Source organism: Miniopterus schreibersii (genome assembly GCF_964146895.1).
Source record: "Miniopterus schreibersii genome assembly, chromosome: 2".
Lineage (NCBI taxonomy): Eukaryota > Metazoa > Chordata > Mammalia > Chiroptera > Miniopteridae > Miniopterus > Miniopterus schreibersii.
Window position 1 is genome coordinate 93491711 of NC_138102.1, and position 22341 is coordinate 93514051.

The following is a 22341-nucleotide window of genomic DNA, read 5'->3' on the forward strand; positions in this document are numbered from 1 at the left end:
TTCTCCTAAAGATTTAAAGGTCAGTCATTTTTCATGAGTTCAGTCCAAAGTGGCCCAAACTTCGATAGATAAGAATTTCCATGTTTCTCTCCTGTCACAGGTGATTCTGCTCAAACTGTCAGTACAAAAAGAGGCAGACAATCATCTCTCTCTATCCTTATACCCACACTCCACTCAGGGGCAGGACAGGTAATTTCTTACAAGGACCATAAATGGTAGTGTAAAAGCAGCAAGACAACGAAAATGTAAGCTCAACCATCTCTAGGGGCTTTTATAAAAGTATAATAAAATAAGATAGTACAGAAAGAGAATGAGTGAAGATTTATAAGTTAGAAGTAGTTATACTGGGGACCAGAGAACAATAAACATCCCCTCCACCCCTGAGCATAACCCCATCTCCTCCAGACTGCTGAAGGGTTATGTTTCAATTTGGAGGGACACAGGGAGGAACTGTTCTAGGCTTACTCTTACTAATACAATTTTAGGCTTGATTTTATTTGTAGTGATCAAAACCAGAGTTGATTCATTGCAGCATTATTTACAGTAGCCAAGATATGGAAACAACCTAAGTGTCCATCAGTAGATGAATGAATAAAGAAGATGTGGCACATATATACTATGGAATACCACTCAGTCATAAGAAAGGATGAAATACTACCAGTTGTGACAACATAGATGGACCTTGAGGGTACTCTGCTAAATGAAAGTAAGTCAGATGGAAAGACAAATACCATATGATTTCACTCATATGTGGAATCTACATAAAACAAAACAAAACAAACAAACAAACAAAATTGTAAAAAACCAAACAGATACAGAGAACATATTGGTGGTTATTAGAGGGGCAGTGAGTTTGGGGACAAACTGGGTGAAGTTGGTCAATTGTATGATTATGTATGGCAACTAGACTTTTGGTTGTGATCACTTTGTAGTGTATACAGATGTTGAATTACAGTGTTGCACACCTAAAACTTATATACCAATATTACCTCAATTAAAAAGAGTTGATAAGGAGAAAACAAAGAAGGGTCCATTTCATATTATTTAGTCAATTCAGCGGTTACTATTCTCTTCCTCAGTGTCTTCTGATGATTTTTCCCCTTCACATATCAGTGATGAACCCTTTGCTCTTTAATCTACTACTATCTTTCCAAAGGCATGTTCCTAGCCCTGGGATCACTGAGAAGAAATTGGGGGACATGTATATCCCAGGAATAAGAATCCCAGGGCATTCATGCATGTTTAATAAAAATCTTATTTGTGGGGCTAAACACATAGCACTCTTCCTCTTCCCACATGCTGACAAGCTGAGGTTGTAGAGGAGGAAGGGCAGCTGTGTAAGCACAGTGGGCACACTGTGCCCTTGTGTCTTCTGTAGAGTCTGCCCGGACTGCCTGCTTGACTTCTGTGTGACTGTTTCCCCATCTGCAAAATGATACCTACTTACAGGCTATAGTGAGAATTAATGAATAAAGCACCTAGACAGTGGCCAGTACCTAGTGACTGCTACATGCTAGGGCTTATCATTACTATGTGTCTTCCTCGTTTTCTGAGTCAGTATGACAAAGGCTACTATGGTAAACTAGTACTAATCACATGGGGGGAAAACAGGAGTTAGCAAACTTCAAGTTTTACTCCTTATTAAAATTTTTAAAAAAAATATGCTTTTAGATTTTAGAGAGAGAGGAAGGGAGAGAGAGGAACATATATCAGCTGCCTCCTGCATGCCCTCCCCCAGGGATTGAGCCCACAATCCGGGCATGTGCCCTGACTGGGAATCAAACTGGCTACTTCTTGGTGTATGGGATGACACTCAACGAACTGAACCATACTGGCCAGGGCTCCTTATTTTTTTTTTTGAGGAAAAAACTTCAGCAGAGAACGGGGGTCTCTTGGTTGTAAATATTGACAGCCCCTTGTCACGGTATTACAGCAGCATGGAAGGTGGTTGCCAGTTCTCGGCATCCTAGCAAAGCCAGTAAGACTTTGGCTCTTACCTCCTACAGCCTGCTATTCCCTGTCACCCCCGTTACTCCAGGGACCCAGCCCAGCCTGCTCCTCTTAGGCTTGGACTGCCCTGGAGCCACCTTCTTTACACTGTGTCCCAGTGTTATGGGGCTTCCCACTGACGATTACCCAGGAAAGGTGAACCCAGCTAAAAGACGGCAGGTAGCTGGTTTAGAGTAATTCACATTAGACTAAACTCTAGGAGAGAGTATTTACTTTTAAAAGAACCTATTAAATAAGTCTTGGGCTGGTAAAATGGTGGGAAGGATATTTTATAGCTGGTCTATCTCCAACATTGGTCTTTCTAGATCCTGACTTAGTTCCAGAAAACAGGGAAACAAGAATCAGTAAGCTGTTATAATTCTATTATAGTCGATATCAGCTTTTCCCTGGTTACTAGGTTGAGCTCAGTCCAAGAAACCCATGATAGGTTAACTTCTTAGAGACAAACTCCTTTCCTAAGGTCCCAGTTAGAGTTTGAATTTTGAGCAGCTACCAAATGCCAAGAGATCACCCTCTCTGGAATTCACTTCCACAGTATTCCCGGCTTTGTTAATCGTGAAAGAATATGTGAACTAAATGAAAACATATTTACTTAGGCCTTTGCCAGTGAAACAGCCTGATTTTGTCATACTTGTTGAGAAAAACCAAAACCCACTGAGGCAGAGTTCTTCTGATATCCTTAGGTCCTTGCCTGGTAGCACTGATTTTCAGTAATTGAACTGTAGGCCCTTACCTTTTAGCTGGGGAGTTGGCTTTGGAGGGGTCCAATAACACTGGGATGCAGGGTGCAGGGAAAGTAGCTTTGGAATCTCAGAGAAGCAGGTGGCTCTCGGAGTAAGGGCCTGAGTTCTTCTGGTGACAAGGGCTAGTTAATAATATTAAATAATTGTTTTATATTACAGTTCCAGGAAAGGACCTAAAAGAAATCAGGCTATATATACTATGAAATAATAGTGATAGTGGAAATAATCCTGATATTTTATAGAAGTACAGAATAAAGAACTCAGTCAGTTAATAGGCACACTTGGGACAGCTTCATGTGATTAGTGCACAGAAAGAATAGAGGTAAAGAGAACTGAAGGTCAGAGGCCAGTAGAAATTCTGACTCAGTTGTAAGGGTTTTCCTAGTGATTATCCCAGCATGGCCCCAAGAAAGTCTGTTGTATAGCAAGGCAGAGGTGGGGCCCTGGACTCCTTTCTGCTGAAAGTTGTCTCAAAACTTCCCTTTATGCCAATGAAGGGCCTCTGGGAAGGGGTAAACCTTTCTCATATTTTGGGAGTGCTCCGACTACACTGTCCTAATGCTGGGAGGAGAACTATAACATCAAAGTCAAGGTTGAGCTTAGCTTGAGTTAGGGTTTGGTTGGCAGTGATTCCACCTCTTGCCCATTGTCCTTCTTGGAGGCCCATTAAAGTGCCTCAGAATTATTCAGAAAATGTTCGTAAGGTATGCAAAGCTATGTGGAAGTTGGCCCACAGGAAGTAAAAAGGAGATGGTGTTCATGTGGTTGGTGAAACCTGGAAGTAATTAAAAGAGAGTGGCAGATGCCTGGAGCTCCGCCTCTTTCCAGTGTATGGAAGGTGTTTATGTGCAGAAGCCTGTCTCCTCCAGAATATCAGAGGTGGAGAGATAAGGAGCAATTGTGAAGAAAGAGTCAGTCACCAGCCAACACACACAGTTGAAAATTGTGATTGAGAGGACACAACAGCCCACAGCCTTACTTAGGCAGGAGTGCCAATTTGACTTCCTCCCTGTTTCATTATAACTAATCTACTTGTTGGCACTTGCTGGCTGGCTGGCTGGCTGGGTCTGAGTTGCAACATAAGGACTGTTTTTGGAGTCTTGATGAAGTTTTAGAATTCTGTAAGAAAACTGGAATTCAGGGAGGATTCTTCCCGAAATCCCCTGCCTGACTGTTACATTTAAGAAAGCCCCATGGGGGCCCAGCCAGCATGGCTCAGCAGTGAGCACTGACCTATGATCCAGGAGATTGAGGTTCACATTCCAGGACACATGCCTGGGTTTTGGCCTCAATCCCCAGCAGGGGTCGTGAAGCCAATCAATGACTCTCTCTCACCATTGATGTTTCTCTCTCTCTCTCCATTTCCCTTCCTCTCTCTGAAATCAATTAAAAAATATTTTTAAAAAAAGAAAAGAAAGCCCCATGTGGGTATTTTTCTTCCATTTGTACCTCAGGAGGTCACTTGTGGGGCCTGTGCCCTACATGGCATCATCCTGCCCTATTTTTCAGTATAAAATGTCCCATTTTCATTGCTGGTACTGTTTCCATGTATACACCATAGGATACCTCCTAGGGAATATCTAAATTAGGGAAATCACCAGGGAATTTATGAGAAAAAAGAGAATGGATTTCAAGGAGTTTCAGAAAGAAACTCAGACCCAAAGGGGGTTCTCCAGGGTTCTTCACAATGGGTGGCACAGAGTCATGTCCATTGTCACCACCTTTCTTAGATGTTTCAGGACATTGTCCTAAATAATAATGGCTCTCCTCTCCTTTCTTATTGGGACATGGGAGGGCAACAGCAGCAAAGGCTTAATCTGAAAATCACACACATGTATCTGCCCTTCCTCATCACCAATTCTTAGTCAACTTATTATGACTTATTGCATCCCCCACATCCCAGTGCTTTTTCTCTCAGCCTTTTGCAGGCACCCAGACACTGACTGACTTCATTCAGAGAATAGGAAGCAACAGACTGAAGACTTGGGAGTGGGTGGGAATGAGCAGGCTAAGAGAGGCCACTCAAACTCTACTGGGACAGCATCTGAGCCAGCTGCGCTGTGAGGATTACAATGAAACAAACGACAGTGGTCAGGTAGAGCTGTGAGCTATGTAGAGATGTAGACCCTTTCTGACTGGGGAAATTGGTTATCTAGAACACCAAGAGAACCCGGTACTCTGTTTCTCTGTTCTGTGGGGAAACTCAAGAACTCCTCAAGTCCCCAGCAGGGCTGCTTCAGAGTAGAGGAGGCCAGGAAGGCCTTTTTTAATGACAGACACCCAAGTTCCTAGAGCCTAGCAGGAGCAGACGGCACTGAGTGCTCCCCCCCACCACTGTGCCCTCTTTTGGCCCAATTCAGCACCAAAGTTGGACTGTGTGACTGTGGTCAGCATGCTGACCCAGTACATGAGGCCACTGCTGTGAAGGCACAGCAGGGTGTGTGAGAAGGGTACACGTTCACCCTTCAGACTTGAGCAGACGAGCAGAACTGGGTATCCTAGCTCAGTGTCTAGGTCACAACAAAGATGTCACAGGAGAGATTCCAGTCAGGGAGCACAGAGCAAGAACCTTCAGTGTCACCAGGAGTAAGGTCACTGCACTTCAGGAAAAGCCTCAAGGCAGAGGAGACAGGATTGCTCCCAGTCCCCACAGCAGCCCACTAGGGTCAGAAACAGAGGTTGTGTGTCCCCATGGTAGACACCACTCAGTGTTGAACTTCCACCCCTCCATCTGCTCCAGCCCTCACACCATGCACGCTGGCTCACCAAACACGGGACATAGGTGGCATGTTTCCTGCTCTTTTCTACCCACAGCTGCTACAAGGTAAAATGTCTCCCATTGCCTGTACAGGGGCCCTGCCATTAACGAGAATCTATATTTCGGGTATAAATACCCCGTTTCCCCATTTTAATACACTTCTGCTTTTTCCTTGCGCTGCCCCATCCCACCCCACAATGGTTTCAAGCCCACTCTGAGACCAGCCTGACCTACCTCCTTTCCCACCCTCCATTCAGAAAAAAGGTAAGGAAAAGAAAAACTCAGAAACCTGAAGATTGTTTGAAATTTATTCTCTTAAATAAGAATGGTAACACTTGTTAAAAAAAATTAAAAGCACAACACCTTAGTTTCACAGAAACAGCAAAAACAAAGTTACACAATGAAATAAAAAACTCACAAAGAAACACACAAAAACTCACAACAGCACAGGTTAAAAACAAGGGCAAAATAAAGGCTCCAGAGAAGGCCAGAGGTGGACAGCGGACACACTCCTGGGCACAGCTCATCCTCCCTTGCTCAGGCTTCTTTGTACCACTGCTGTGGGAACCTGGCCTGCTGCCTGCGCCCCCACCCCTTCCTCTACCCTGAGCTGAATGGAAAGGGAAAGGGGGCCCACTAATTCACAGGTCACACCTTCAAGGCCACTCTGGGGCCCCTTTTAGGAGGGGCTAAAAGTGTTTCACTGTCCTACAGAGACACATCGAACACTAAGAGACAGTAGCAAGCTGCAATGACTAGCCCAGTAGAACAAGTACCTAAGCCTGAAAACAAAACAGAGGCAAGGTAGGCTGTTTGGTTCTCTGTAGTATGTCACCAGCAACAGAACCCATGCTTTCCTAGTTTGCTCTTGAATCAATTTCCTGAGGCTGGGAATGTGTACTGTCCATTTTCTGTGCTGCCAACTCCCCAAGCTCCAAGTCACAGGTGTGCTGGCTGCTCCGCCCCTTCCCCATCTGACCAGAGCACTGAGCCAGGCCCAGTGGTATGGCTCTAAAAGAACAATCCCTCGGTTTCCAGGACCAAGGAACAAAAAGCTTTAGAAACAGCTTCATTATTATTGTTATTATTTGTCATAATATATAAATATCTACTCATATATATGAAATTAAATCTATATAAATAGATATGTGTATATAAATAACCACACATCACCATTAACTGTGACTCCTGGGGTAGAGTTGGGGTGTTAAACTGAACTGCAAAAATCTCTTTGCTCTACTAATAGGTTTTTCAAAAATGCCCCTAAGGGATTTATAGGGGAGGCAGGAAGGAGATTTCCTAACTTCCTCCTGCCAGACAGGAACCCCAGGACTGAACGGAATTCCTTGTACAGCATGGCTATTCTAGCTGGTATGCGAAGAAATGCCTATATTTCCTAATGCTCATTCAACATCCAAACTATGAAACCTGATAATAATCATGCAAGGAGTGTCTGGGGACAGGGAGCAGGAACCTGCCATGTATCCGCTAGGCACCTTTTTAGTTAAGATCGCCTTTTCCATAAGACAAGATACAACTAAAGTGCTTCTCCCATCTCATCTTTGTTGCCTGTACTAGAAGAGAAGCTCTTCTGTTTCTTGTTATGACACCCCATAGCTTTTATACTTTATTAAATATATATATAATAGATATCTTTATTGATTTCAAAGAGAGGAAGGGAGAGGGGAACAGAGATAGAAACATCAATGATAAGAGAGTCGTCATTGATTGGCTGCCTCCTGCACATTCCTGACTGGGGATCGAGCCCACAACCCAGGCATCTGCCCTGACTAGGAATCAAACCGTGATCTCCTGGATCCTAGATTGACGCTCAACCGCTGAGCCACGCCCGGCTGGGCTATATGTCACTTTTGGTTATTGACTGCATGAGATGTAAAAGGGATTCCTCTGGACAAATAAAGGATTCCCCAAACCTGCAATTCAGGGTCTTGCATCCAAGAGGAAAATACCCCATTTGGCTTTCTCTTTCTCTGCCTATTGTTGTCCAAACTTTTCCTGAAGTCAGGGTCAGTAGTCTGAAGCCCAGGAAAGGAAAATCTGTGCCAGGTCCACTAATCAGTAGCAGTTAAGTATAAGAAGCTTGGAAACAAAGCAGTTACAGATTTTGAGAACAGAAGAGAGGGTTTTTGTATTAAAAGCACATAACAAAAATACTGTGAGCAATGTCCTCCAAACACTAAATCAGGTAGCAGTTACAGACTAGGTTACCAGAGAAAGACAACACTGTAGGGCAGGCCTACAGTAGGGTCTTTTAACTTGTGGGTAGTGTTTGCTTTTTTGGCAACTGCGGCAATTTTGGCACATGGGGAAAAGAACATAAGGGAGAGGAGAAAAATGCCACAAAATAAAGAGATGGCACAAAGCAAAAGCACAGCAGAGTCAAGTGCTAGCTACAGCCATAGCTTTTCTGGCTCTGATCCCTGGGGATGGTTTATTTGTACATGGTAGAATTAAGTTCATTCATTTACAGCTTTTTCTTGTTTAGAGAACAGCAGAGAAGATGTGCCATGGATCTGGGTTAATGACTGCTACTTATGACACACATTCGAGACCGCCAAAGCACATGAGTTTTTCTGAAGCTTTTCAAAAGGAAATTCTAGTTAACTAATCGATGCTTAATTTGGGACATAAAAAAGGGAATTCCTATCAAAGGAGAAAAAGAAATCTCTTTCATGGCAACTATAAAAGACCACCCATGATTCTGTTCCTTTTCTACAGAGGCTAGCAAAATTAGGCACCTGACAGGGGAAGTGCTGCTGCTTTGGAACATGTTCAGACTCAAAGCTGTGTTTTCCAAAAGCTTATGTCTCCAGAGGCAGATACTAACTGAATCTCATCAGCCCTAAGTCCTGACTTTCCTGCCACCTAGAGTGTCCCTTAAACTGGGGACAGTGCCTGTCTCATTTTTTGGGATGCCACATCTTGAACCCCTTTGCTAGAACAGGCAAGTCACCTTCAGAAGCAAGAACCATGAGTACTGCTTTTTCCCTCAGGGCTGCCATTCATTTTTGGTTGTTTAGATTCTTTAACCACATTGCCAACTCTCACCTTTTTTTTCTTTCCTATCAAGATCAGGGGGGCGAGGGGGGGGGATTACTTTGCAAAGGATACGACTGCCTAACCAACTCTTGTCTTCTCTTCCTGCTTTGTATTCTTCTCCTTCTCTATGGAACCCTTAATTCTTTACAACTCCTAAAAACCTGAAATCCATTATGTTTTCAAACTAGACAATAAAATGGCAAAAGGAACCAGAAGGGAAAGTGAGTAAACGCAGCTTGCTTAGGAACAACCTGAACTTCATTGTGTTTATTCTTTTTAAAGAATGTTCTGTACTCTATACCCTAAAAGAAAGTTTAATTTCTTTGAGTTGTTTTACTGAGCAGCCAGGTTCCTTGGAAAATCCATCTCTGCTGGAAAAAGATCTGGCCAAATGCACATTCTAGAATGCAGAGCCCAAACCTCTGTCTAGATCCCTTTGGCTATTTTTCTCTGCCAGTACTTCCCTCTATGTTCTGCAAAAGGCTGTCAACACTTCATGAGAGAGACAGATGATAAAGAGTTTCAGGGCTACAGAAAGTTTCAAAGTCATTCATGGCTTAAACTTTGCTATAACATGTTGGTCCAACCTGCAGGGCACTTAAAGTTTCCCCAGGTTATATTAAGGGCACATGCAGGAGAAGGAGTCAAGTTCACCTAGCTCAGGTGGTGTATGCCATGTCTCAGCCTCCAGATCACTGCACCAAGGGTGTCATCCAGCCTCTGGCACATTCTCCCTCTCCCAGAATGCACAATGAGGTTCACATTAGTTCTTATACACGGGGAAGGAAGTAACCCTGGGAACCTTTCATTTGAAGGCTGAGTGGGTAATTCTTGTATTTTCCCACCCCCAATTCCTTCTCCTTAGTTTCTGGCATTAGCTAATAATCTTAGTTTTTACATGGTGATTTTTATGAGTTTGTAAATGGCTGCTTTAGACATATTTGCTTTGAATGAAAGGAAATATGTGATGTCAGAAACACAGCCCTGCTGACTTCCTCTCTTACTTACACAGCAGCCCTGGGCTGTGAATAATCTGAGCTGTACTGAGGGCATCAGTTTACAGAACTGTGAACATATCTCACAGGCTAGTCTGACATGGAGCAGAGGGAAGGCAATTTTAAGAGGAAAAAACACAATTCTTCACAAGTTTAGTGCCCCAGAGCCCCTAAGCCCTGCTCTGCAAAGACCAGAATAAATATGTTTTTAGAGGGAGGGATGGTGTAATTCACCTCCTGACACAAGGAAATGGTTAGTGAGAGTGGGACAAATTAGGGCTTGATCCTCGTTAGAAATTCAAATGCCCCAAAGTGATCAGGACAGGGCATGTTCTTTAGTGGTTACAGGTTAAATAGAAGAGAAGTGTCAGTTCATTTAGATACCTAAATAGCGAATAGGATGCAAATATTTCAAGTTCAGGTGAAGGTAAATCCAGATAATAGGGTTTAGCACAACTCCATGTTCTGTCAAGAGTCCCAAACTAGAGCTACAAGAAGGCCCTGTAATTCTGAATTCTCACCTGGGTCAATGACAAAAGCAGCCTGTTCTGAATTCCTATTTACCTAGACAGAGCCTGGAGCAACTACCTCCATGTGTTTGACAGGTGGGTAGGCCCCATGGCTACAAGCAATACTTTGAGATACTGAGTAGACATTACAAAGCTTTGGTGATAACGCTTACCAGATGGTGCCCCTACTGGCCCACAGTTTGCCAGTGAAACTCCCCCTTGATTTGTACCAGCACCTCAGACAGGCCATAGAGAAAGGGGACTCCAAATGCAAGTAGCTGGCACATGAAAAAGGAGTCCAAAGGGTTTTGAGCCACTTGATGCCCAATCGAAGAAATGTTGCTTTGAAGGTGCTGGCTCATCACCCTGGCCTTGTCACAGAGGCCAAGAGAGTGATGTACTACCCAGCCAAACAAGGAAGTGAGGCTACCTGGAGTTCTATCAGCAGGGTTGGTGATGATACTGGCCCGTCCATTTGCGTCTGCAGTGGGGCCATCCTGCAGGGGTCCTCTGGCTGCCTATGAAAGTCCGCAAGAAAAAGAAGAGTGAGTGATTGAAGTACTTGAATCTCAGGAGGCAATGACACCCAACTGGTTAGTTTGTTCTCACCAGTCAACCCAGAGCTATATTCCTCACACAGTAAGTCTTTCTTTTAAAAGACCAGGACATATTTCACATGAAGTCACAAGGAGTCAAAATCTAGCTCCACCCAAGTATACCTTTTCCTACAAGTCCCTCTGCAGTCAACAGGAGCCCAAGGAAGCATTAGCTAGCCTGCTCCCTGACAAGGTGACATCATGGAGTAAAGATAGAGGAAGGAGCTAGTTACTCTCTTTTAAAAAAAAGAAAGAAAGAAAAATGGTTCTTAGATAAGTAATTCACACAGGAAGAAAGTGAAAGGAATTGGCAGGCAGAGCAAATTACTTACAGCCAAGTTCCTTTTTAGGGTGTCCTTTTCTCAGAGAGATGCTTATTTACAAACGTAAAAGTCTTCTTTTACATAGAGTGAGCAGAAGAGAGGGTCTGACATAGTCTTCCAAATCCAACTCAGGTGGTGGATAGAACATTACTTCAGTGAAATGCAGCATTAGATTAGGCTTGCAAAGTTGGTTCCCTCCCCGAAATGGACAACGACTACCTCTCAAGCAAGCCTTTCCCACTAACAGGAAAGGCAACTCAGTGGCCATTCAGCAGGCCCCACTGGCTACACACTGACCTATCACATCACTGAAATAAATAGTGCCTGCTGCTTCTCCCTCATTTAGAGATGGATACCATTACCTTTCCAGATAGAGGAGTCACTGCTGGTCTCTTCCTCTGTGTGGAGCCGGAGAGTCGGTAACAGTAGTGTGGTTTGCAGTAGAATTTACCTGCAGGCAGCAAGAAGGGGGGGGGGGGGGAAGGGGAGTGAGCACAACTCTGTAATTCTGAACTTAACTTCCTGGTTTTGGCACACTATCCACCTCCCCTAGCCATGGGCACCATCACCACGGCCTCAACCTTTCCCAGGCTCAGGCTTCTTGTCCAGGGAGGCAGGCCTTCCCTAAAACTTTGATTTCAGCCCTCCTCTCCCCTTTATCCTTTGGATGTGTGCAGGCCATTGAGCCATCACCCAATCACTGCCCAGAGCAAAGATGTAAGGCTTACATGTCAGAGCCAGTGAACAAAGTGGCAGTGTATACAGAACAAAGATATGGTCACATGAAAAGCTGGGAATAGCATTTGTGGGGAAACCAAGAATGAATACAAATGCGGGGTGGAGGCGTGGAGGCTGCAGGGGTGGGGCAGCACTGAAGGTTAGTTAACTCTGACAGGACCCCGGTGCTGCCCACTTGTCAGTACTGGTCAGACTGCAACTTATGACCCTTTAGTGGGTTAGGATCAGCATTTAGAAACAATACAGTGCAAAACCAAACCAAAAAATCCTGGAATAGACTATAAATAGAATAAAAAATACAATAGAATAAAAAGAATTAGAGTAGTGCATAGTACATAATTAGAATTAGGTATTATTTCTTGCAACTTTTATTTATTTATTTACTTATTTATTTATTTAGTCTTCACCTAAGGATATTTTTTCCATTGCTTTTCAGAGAGAGTGGAAGGGGAAGGGAGGGAGAGGGAGAGGGAGAGAGAGGGGGGGAGGGAGGGAGAGGGAGAGAGAGAGAGAGAGAGAGAGAGAGAGAAAGAGAGAGAGAGAAACATTGAAGTAAGAGAGACACATTGATTGGTTGCCTCCTGGGTGCTCCCCAACCAGGGCCAGGGATGGAGCCTGCAAATGAGGTACGTGCCCTTGGCCAGAATCGCACCCGGGACCCTTCAGTCTGCAGGCTGATGCTCTACCCACTGAAACCAACTGGCTAGGGCTATTTCTTGCAACTTTTAGCTGCGACTACATGTGTTTACTGGGTCCTAATGTAACATGTATTTGCTATAGTGGGTATAGTCAAAAGTTTGAAAAACCCCAATCTTGGCTTTTCCCATGACACTGCAGTGGGATTTAGTCACAAAGGGTCATTTTTTTCCTGAGTCTTTCTTTACTCCCACTTAAAGAGCCAAGGCTTTTGAAAATTAAAGGGTAGACCGTATTATACAGACTGTTGAAACAGGAGTAATCCCACTCATCCTTCTCATTTGTAGAAAGTACTCCATTGACAAATGAACTTTGCCATTCTCAAAGTTAAAATAAGAGAACGTAACCAGAAAAACAATAAAGATCAATAAAACTAAGAGCTGTTTTTAAAAAAGAGAAACAAAACTGACAAACCTTAACTAGGTTAATTCATAAAAACAGAAAACTCAAATAAAATCAGAAATGACAAAGGATACATTACAACTGATACCACAGAAATACAAAGGATCATAAGAAACTACTATAAACAATTAATTATATGTCAACAAGCTGGACAATCTAGAAGAGATAAATAAATTCCTAGAAACACTCAACCTATTACTAAGACGAAATCATGAAGAAACAGAAAATCCGAACAGACCAATATCAAGGAAAAAGATTAAATCAGTAATCAAAACCCTCCCTAAGCTGAAAAGTCCAGGACCAGATAGATGGTTTCACTGGTGAATTATATCAAACACTGAAAGAAGAATTAACAGCAATCCTTCTTAAACTCTTCCAAAAAATTGAACAGGAGGGAATACTCTCAAACTTATTTTACAAAGCCAGCATTAACTGAAACCAAAGCCAGATAAGGAAGCTACAAGGAAAGAAAATTACAGACCAATATCCCTGATGAATACAGATGCAAAAATTCTGAACAAAACATTAGTACACAGAATTCAATGGCACATTAAAAGATCACGCAGCATAATAAACTGGAGTTTATTACTGGGATGCAAGGATGATTTAACATATGCAAATCAATAAATGTGATACACATTAATAGAATGAAAAATAAAAATCACAATAGATACAGAAAAAGTATATGACAATGTACAACATCCTTTTGTGAACAAAATGCTCAACAAATTCAGTACAGAAGGAACATACCTCAACAAAATAAAGGCCATATATAACAATTCCACAGCTAACATCATACTCAATGGTAAAAGGCTGAAAGCTTTTCCTCTAAAATCGGGAACAAGACAAGGGTTCCCCCTCTCATCACTCTTATTTAACATAGTACTGAAAGTCCTAGCCAGAGCAATCTGATAAGAAAAAGAAATAGAAGGCATCCGAATAGGAAAGGAAGAATACTGTCTTTGTTTGCAGATAATATGATCTTATTTAGAAAATCCTAGAAACTCCACCAAAAACTTCTAAAACTAATCAACAAATTCAGTAAAGTTTTAGGATACAAAATCAACATACAACCCTAGCCGGTTTGGCTCAGTAGTTGGAGCATGGGCCCCGGACTGAAGGGTCCTGGATTCAATTCTAGCCAGGGGCACGTACCTCGGTTATAGGTTCAATCCCCAGCCCCAGTCTGGGTGTATGTGGGAGGCAACCAATTGATGTGTCTCTCTTACATCAATGTTTCTCTCCCCCCCTCCCCCTTCCACTCTCTCTGGAAAAAATATCCTTGGTGAGGATTAAAAAAAAAAAAAAAATCAACATACAGACAGCAGTTGCATTTCTATACGCTAACAACAAAACATCTGAAAAAGAAATAAAACAATCTCATTTACAATAGCATCAAAAACAATAAAATACTTAGGAATAAATCTAACCAAGGAGTGAAAGACCTGTACACTGAAAACAACAAGACACTGATTAAAGAAATTAAAGACGACACACAAAAAAAGGAAAGATATCTCAAGTTCATGGATTAGAAGAATTATTATTACCCAAAGCAATATATAGATTCAATGCAATCCTTAAGAAGATACCAATGGCATTTTTCACAGAAATAGAAAAGACCCTGAATAGTCAAAGCAACCCTGAGAAAGAAGAACAAAGCTGGAGCCAAAATATTCCTGATTTCAAACTCTATTACAAGGCTATAGTAATCAAAACAGTATGATACTGGCCTAAAAATAGACACACAGACCAATGGAACAGAATTAAGAGCCTAGAACTAAACCCACACATATACAGTCAACTAATATCTGACAAGGGAGCTAAGAATATCAACAGGAAAAGAGAGTGTCTTCAATAAATAGTGCTGGAGAAAATGGATAACCACATGTGGAAGAATGAAATTGGACCTCTATCTTATACCACTCACAAAAATAAACTTGGAATAAAGACTTAAGTGTAAGACCTGAAACACCTAGAAGAAAACATAGGAAAACTCATTGGCATTGGTCTCGGAAGTGATTTCCTGGATATGACAGCAAAAGCACAAGCAAAGAAAGCAAAAAATAAATAAGTGGGACTACATTAAGCTAAAAAGCTTCTGCACAGCAAAAGAAACCATCAATAAAATGAAAAAGCAACCAATGAAATGAAATAAAATATTTGTAAATCATATATTTGACAAGGGGTTAATATCCAAAATATGTAAAGAACTCATATAACTCAATAGCAATGACCTGATTAAAAAAATGGGCAGAGAAACTAAATAGTTTTCCAAAGAAGACATAAAAGTGGTCAATAGGTAGATCAGGGGTGGGGAATCTTTTTTCTGCCAAGGGCCATTTGGATATTTATTACATTATTCACAGGCCATACTAAATTATTAACTTAAAAATTAGCTATGAAAAAAACTCCCAGATTTATTGAATTTCGAGTCCCGCCTTCAGTTGAATTGGCAGGGACAGATCAAATAATTTCACAGGCCATATATGGACCATGGGTTGGACATTTCCCACCCGACGCAGATGAAGAGGTGCTCGACATCAGTTATCATCAGGGAAGTGAACCTCACACCTGTTAGAATGGCTGTCAAAAAAGGGACAAAGAATAGTGCTGGTGAGGATGCGAAGAAAAGGGAACCCTTGTGCATTGTTGGTGGGATTGTAAATTGGTAGTCACTATGGAAAACAGTATAGAGGTTCTTCAATAAATTGAAAATAAGACTATCATATGATCCAGCAATCCCACTTCTGGGTATTTATCCAAAGAAACTGAAATCAAGATCTTGTAAAGATATCTGCACCCCCATGTTAACTGCAGCATTAATCATAATAGCCAAGATAGAAACAACCCTTGTCCACTGATTGATGAACGGAAAAAGAAGACATGGTTATATGCACAATAAAATATTACTGATCAATGAGAAAAGAAAATCCTATTGTTTGCAACAAGTTGGATAGACCTTGAGGGAATTATGCTAAATTCAGACAAATACTATATGATATCACATATGTGTAATGTAAAAAGACAAACTCAGTGAAACAGAGAGCAGAGGGCTTGCTAGGGCTTGAGGGATGAGGGATATGGTTAGATACTGGCCAAAGGGTACAAAGTTCCAGTTATAAGATTAATGAGTTTGGGGATCTAATGTGCAGCATGGTGATTATAGCTAGTAATACTGAATCACATATACTTGAACGTTGTTAAGAGAGTGGATCTTAAATGCTATCACCACACTAAAGAATTAGTAAACTATGTGACAGGATAGAGGTGGTTGCTAATACTATGGCAGTAATCATTTTACAATTAATAAATGGATCAAACCAACATGTTGCCTACCTTAAACTTACACAATGATATGTGTCAATCACATTTCAATGAAGCTAGGGGTGGGAGGGTGAGAAAAAGCTGAGGGGGAGTGGAGAGAGAGAGAGAGAGGACCTAAAAGTCAAAGTAAGTAAAGATGAAATGGCATTCTTCCTTTTTTCCCTTCACCTGGTGATCTGATTATATTTCTTTTCCTTCAAAGTAACTGACTTCTGTTTTTCTTTTACCTGTACTCCCCCTGCAACACTGAATAAATTTTTTAAAAATAATTTTTATTGATTTGAGAGAGAAACACCAATGTGAGAAACATTGATCAGTTGCCTCCTGTTTGCGCACTGACCAGGGATTGAACCTGTCACCTTTCAGTGTATAGGATGATGCTCCAACTGAGCCACACCAGCCATGCTGAATAAATCTTTTAGAAAAGTATAGTTTATGAACTTTCATAATTTCAAATAATATTCATATACATAGTATGCTTTTTGAAACAGAATTTCCCACTAGCTTCTGGCACTTAGTCAGAACTCAGACACACTATAGCTATTGTTAGGAGCATCAGACAGTAAAAGGACCAGCAAGCTCACTGCTTATTTCTCTATAAGGGAAGTTAAGTCATGAGTTATTTTTTTCAGCTTGGATACAGTCTCCTTTTACAATCAGCAATAAACCATTTCACTTTTAATTTTGGCTAAGATAAAATGTAATTAGGGAAAGATAAAATGTATTAGTGCTTGGCTCATATACTACTTTTTTGTCTGTTTTGTATTTCATTCTTTTGTTTTTAAAGAGTGACCTTTTTAAAAAAAATCTTCACCCAAGGATATTTTTTTCATTGTTTTTTTTTGGGGGGGGGGGAGGGGGAGAGAGAGGAAGAGAGAGAGAGAGAAGGGGGAACATCAATTGAGAGAGACACATTGATTGGTTGCCTCCTGCACACACTCAGACCAGGGCTGGGGATTGAGCCTGCAACTAAGGTATGTGCCCTTGGCTGGAATCAAACCTGGGACCCTTCAGTCCATCGGCCAATGCTAAAACCACTGAGCCAAACCAGCTAGGGCTACATTTCATTCCTTCTATTTCCACGTGATTCCAATGTGGCTACTAACCATGTGGCCTGACATTACCTACCAGAGAAGTGGACACATAACCCAGACTAGTCAAAACACCCCTTTCCCTCCAGCCCACCCCAGGATATGATACTCTAGGAAATAGCGTGTGGCTGAGCCAGGCTAAAGAGAGCCATTCTTGGGATTCTTACGGGTCATGAGAGAAGAGCAGCCCTTCTCTGAGGTCACTGGAAGGAAGATGTAAACCTAATGCTAAATTTCAATCTGACTGGGGTTTCTATTACTTGTAACCAATAGTCTTGCTTATTATAGCATCAGAAAATCACAATCAGTTATAGTTACTTTCAATTCTTTCTTTTATTTTTTCCCTGGATTAATTTGCTTTTTTCTACTAAAGTAGAATCCTAGATTGTAAAATACAACTGAACAGATTAACCTACCAGGGAATCCTTATTGAATTAGGTATGATATCCTAAATTAATAACAACAAAAGGTTTATGTTTTATTATTATTTTAATCCTCACCCAAGGATATACTTTTATTGATTTTTAGAGAGAGAGGAACATCGAGAGGTTGCCTCCCACACATGCCGCAACTGGGGATCAAACCTGCAATCTAGGTATGTGCTCTGACTAGGAATGGAAACTGCAACTGTTTGGTGTATAGGATGATGCTCCAACCAACTGAGCTACCCGGCCAGGACAAAAGGTTTAGGTTTTAAAAACAAGTCCCACAAGTCTAACCAAAGGAATTTTCAAAAAAAAAAATTCCAGAAACCTAAAGCTTTCTCTAGGGATGCATTAGAAGATGGAAGGAAACTGAGCACTGAAACTGTATCTACATCTAAACACTGTCTCCATCATTCAATGGCTGTGTGAACTATGTAGCTTCTTGAAACTTGTTCCTCCCATAGAATATGAAGATAATACTCATCTTCTAGACTGAGATAAATAAATGAGATGTCACCTGTCATATGGTGTACATGCCCCATTAATGTATCTCCTTGTACCCATTCCCAGACTCAACTTGGTGGTACTCTCTGCTTCTCAGATTAATTACAAAAAGAACTAATTTTATCTGACATTTACCATGTGCCAGATACTATTGTAACTGTTTTACATCAACTCATTTAATCCTCATAATCCAATGAGGTAGGTACTATTATCCACCTTTCTCTAAGTGAGGAATAGAAAGGCTAAGCAACCTGCCCAGAGTGTCCCCCTCTCAGCAATTCTCAGACAGGATCAGAAGCCTGGCTCTTGCCATCACACTATGACACCTGTCTCAGAAAATACAGCTATTTAATGTTATAAACTGACTACAAATTATGGTTGTTTCAGTCAATTCACTGATTTTACATGGTCTAAATAAATTAAGGAATCTTGGTAATTAAATATGGGAGTGACTGACTGGAAGACAGAATTGGAGAAAACAGATGAATAAAGGTAAACTGGGCCATGTATCCATTCATTCAACAACATACTGAGTGCCATTATATGACAGATACTAATGTAAACACTGAAAATGCTCTAGTCAAGAAGACAGACTAGTCTCTGCTTGAATGGAGCAGGTGACGTGTGAATAAGTTCCAGGCAGTGAGAGTACTGCAGACCAGGAAGTCTGTGAATACCTGAGGAGGGAGTACATTAAATGGGGATGCAAATAACAAGAAGCTCACCCTGAGAAGATATGGGGAAGTACATTCCAGGAGAGGAGACAATTAGTACAGTCCTCGGGTAGTAATGGCTAACCATGTTTATAGAATGGAAAAGAGATCAGTGTGGCAGGAGTACATAAGCTAGGGGACAGCCAACAGCCGAGAGACTGGAGATACAGGCTGGGGCAGACAAGTGAAACTCTAAGCCTGTGAAGACTGCTGGTACTGCAGCAGATAGGAAGGGAACAAAGCAAGAGACTGGTAAGATCTGATTTACATCCCCTGGGTTTCTTTTTGGAAGCAGACTATAGGGGGCAATGGTGGAGCCATGAAGACCAGCAGTCCAGGTGGAAGGTGCAGTGGTGGTCTGGGTGGGACTGGCAGAGATGGAGTACAGACTATTTCGGGCTTGTCTCCACTGAATGTGGCCCTTTGCAGACCACTTCAGCAAGTACCATGTGTTTTCTCTCCTCAAGATGACAGGGAAAGACTTGAAATACTGTCTGACTTGGAGTTCTTGTCTTCAGAGTTGATAGTAAAAAATAAGCTAGTATTTGGCAAGAGAAAGCATAGCTTACTTTTAGGGCAGTCTGCATCTTTTTAAAAGAGTTGAATGGAAGAATAAACAGGGACAAGGGTAAAACATGCATATTTTTCTGAAGTGTATAATTCTCAATTTACCAGCCTGGAGTTGACATTGGCTCAGAGTTACTAATCCCAGAACATCTGAATTGAAAGGGACCTCAGAGGTCATTTAGTGCAAACCAGCACTTAATAGTTGTGTGAACATGGACAAACTTTTAACTTCTCTGAATTCAGTTTCTTGATTTGTAAAATTACAGTAATAAAACGAGCCACTTTCTGGGGTTGTGTAAGGATGAAATAACCTGATATACATTAAAGGGCCCAGCACAGTGCCTTGAGCCATAACTTCCCTGGCTTTTTTTTCTTATTTGAGGCTCTTCAGTTAAGAGTTCTGAATCACACAGTAACTTGGTTGGAGAAGAGGCTAAAACTTCAGGACCCCTAAAATTCCATTATTTTCTCTAGTTCACTTGTCCTTTGTGGAGAGGCTGAGCTGATAGAGCTAATAAAAGTTGATCAGGGGTTAAAATTTGGGGAGCTGGTTTAGACCCACTGTCTTCCCTGCTCCAGTGTCAAGAGCAACGCACTTACCAGACTGGCATGACTTGTCCTGTCCCCACATCAAGGTCATTCCCACAGAGCTCCTTTCATCCTCTTGCCTGGTATGCCATCTCTTCCCTATATTCTCTGAGTCGAGCCTGAGGTCAGTTCAGTCATTCCTACTGGCTAATGAGCTTCATAGATTCTTCCTCCTCTGAACTTCTACAAAGTTGTAATCTACACTACACAACTCTGCCCTTAATCATAGACTCTCACGTTGTCTGTTGTTGTTTCACCTGCCCTTGTCTTATCATTCCAATCTGAATGTAAGCTCCTTGAGGCACATTTCACACTTTAGTTGTGTCCTCAAGAGAATGTGGCAATGATGAGCCCATTGTCTATGGGCAAAAATACCTGTGGACCAATTGACTGGACCTTAAGGGTTCTTCTTTCCAGGGAGATTATACAGTAAAAGGCTAAAATAATCCAAGCACTGAGGACAGTTAAAAAGGCACTGAGTGGGCTCCATCTGCCAACCCCAACCCTTGGAGATCAAAGTTGTTATCCAAAGAGCAGGTGTGTGGGAATAGTGGAAGAGAAAATCTGATAGCTCACAACATACCTTCCTTATCTAGACAACTGTCACAGTTCTTTCCTCACTGGGTAGTGCTTTTCATTAATGTAACAAGAGAACCAGGTGTCACAATGATAAGTTAACTTTTCTCAGTTCACTACTTTGGGTCCTTTTTGGCTACTTCTGACAGTCTGACAGCCTGTTTATTCACTAGGATGAGAGTCTGGATGACGGAAGTGACTATTTCCTAATTGCGTGGTGTCCCTCTCCTGTATCCTGTATGTCCTGAAAATACCTATCAATGTAATGGACTTAATGTCACCCCTATGAGGACTGACTTCCCTCTCCTATTAATCCAGGGCTTTTTGTTCCTTTTGAATCAGTAAGACTGCCTCTCATGAAGCTCTTTCAGCATCCTGCAGGTAGGGATGCAGGATCATCAGTGTTTGGTGACCTTTGACGGTAGGCATTGTTATATGTATCTATCAGGCTTTGTTTTCTGCTTGCATAATTTTCTACCTCCTGCCCTATCAAGGTCTTTCCACTAACACATCAGCCAAGACTTGAACACAGCAGTAAATGAGGTTTTGGCCCTGTGCCATGAGCCCTCAATTCACCAGAGAGATGCTGAGGCTACAGACAGGTGGGAACAGTGGTCACAATTCTGTCATCTTCAGGAGGGCTGAGAACCCAGGGGCACAGGGTCTGGTTTTAACTTGTCATTGACCTTAGGCAAGAAATGTGACTTCTATAGGCCTGTGATTCCCTTTCTTTAGTAAAGACAAAAAAGACTTATCCACATCGTGTCCCTTATATCGTAAGATCCCACCATGAGGTAAGAATGCAACTGTCTGTGAAGCTGGGGAAGTGATTTAAGTAAATGCATCCATTCTTATTATCATCATCACTGAGTAATGCTATAATGCAGCCTGATGACTTTGGGGAACTATTTATAAAAGTCTTAGAGAAAAAACAAGACTAGAGGGAGATGGATGGGAGGGGGTAGGAGAGGCAGAATGATAAAATGTATACATAAGAACGCAGTAAGAGGCCTTAGAGCTGCTCAAATGGAGAAAAGGGCCCTAAGCTCAGGAACTAAGTATGGCCTCAAGTGAAACAGACTCACCGTCCTCAATGTCATAGGCATAGGCTGAGAGGCGCAGAGTGGTGGCGCAGTACTCGCATTTGAAGCAGCTCCGATGGAAGAACTTGCCCTCAGCACTCAGTCTCTCCATCACGTAGACACGCTTCTGGCAAAAATAGCACGTGTCGCTGCCTCCCAAGTTCTGTGGAAACTCCTTCTTTATTGAGCCCTATAAAGGGGTATGGGGTAGACACATCAGGGCAATTTCTCTCAGGCTCACCTCCAGGAGGTGCATGACTTTTTCTGTAAGTGAAACCGACCCTTACTAAGAGATTTTCTTTTGAGGCCGACTAAGATGCTCACTTTGCTCCTGGCTCTCCCAAAGAGCAGTGGCACTACTACAGTGACTATCACATGTCCCACATGAATCCATGTGAATCAAGCTGAGAGGAAACCCGAGTCCATTTTACAGAATTTCATAAAAATCAAACAAAACTATTTTGACAGAATTGTTTTTGAAGGTAACATAAAAATATATACTAAGTGTTCATGTAGTTCTACATGGATGTGGGTCCCCCGGACTCTACAGCAATCACTTGTAGAGATATTAAGTAAGCTTTCCCATACACTTTAATTAAAACAACTATTACAGTCCTAGGAATTCAGTTACAAAATTCAGA

General features: G+C 41.9%; 1 protein-coding gene across 10 annotated transcripts in view; it reads right to left on the minus strand.

Annotated features, from left to right (window-relative positions):
* Positions 1 to 22341, minus strand: part of MICAL3 (microtubule associated monooxygenase, calponin and LIM domain containing 3) — a 232827-nt gene that overhangs the window by 76869 nt on the left and 133617 nt on the right. For 6 of the 10 annotated variants that reach the window (XM_081129907.1, XM_081129909.1, XM_081129904.1 and 3 more), the window contains 3 exons: positions 21704 to 21890; positions 11357 to 11445; positions 10506 to 10593 (listed from right to left, as the gene is read on the minus strand). In XM_081129907.1, coding sequence (XP_080986033.1) covers positions 10506 to 10593; positions 11357 to 11445; positions 21704 to 21890 — 364 coding nt within the window. Of the gene's footprint in view, positions 1 to 5805; positions 10594 to 11356; positions 11446 to 21703; positions 21891 to 22341 lie in introns of those variants that run through there. The other 4 variants (XM_081129910.1, XM_081129912.1, XM_081129905.1 and 1 more) reach the window with 4 other exon arrangements.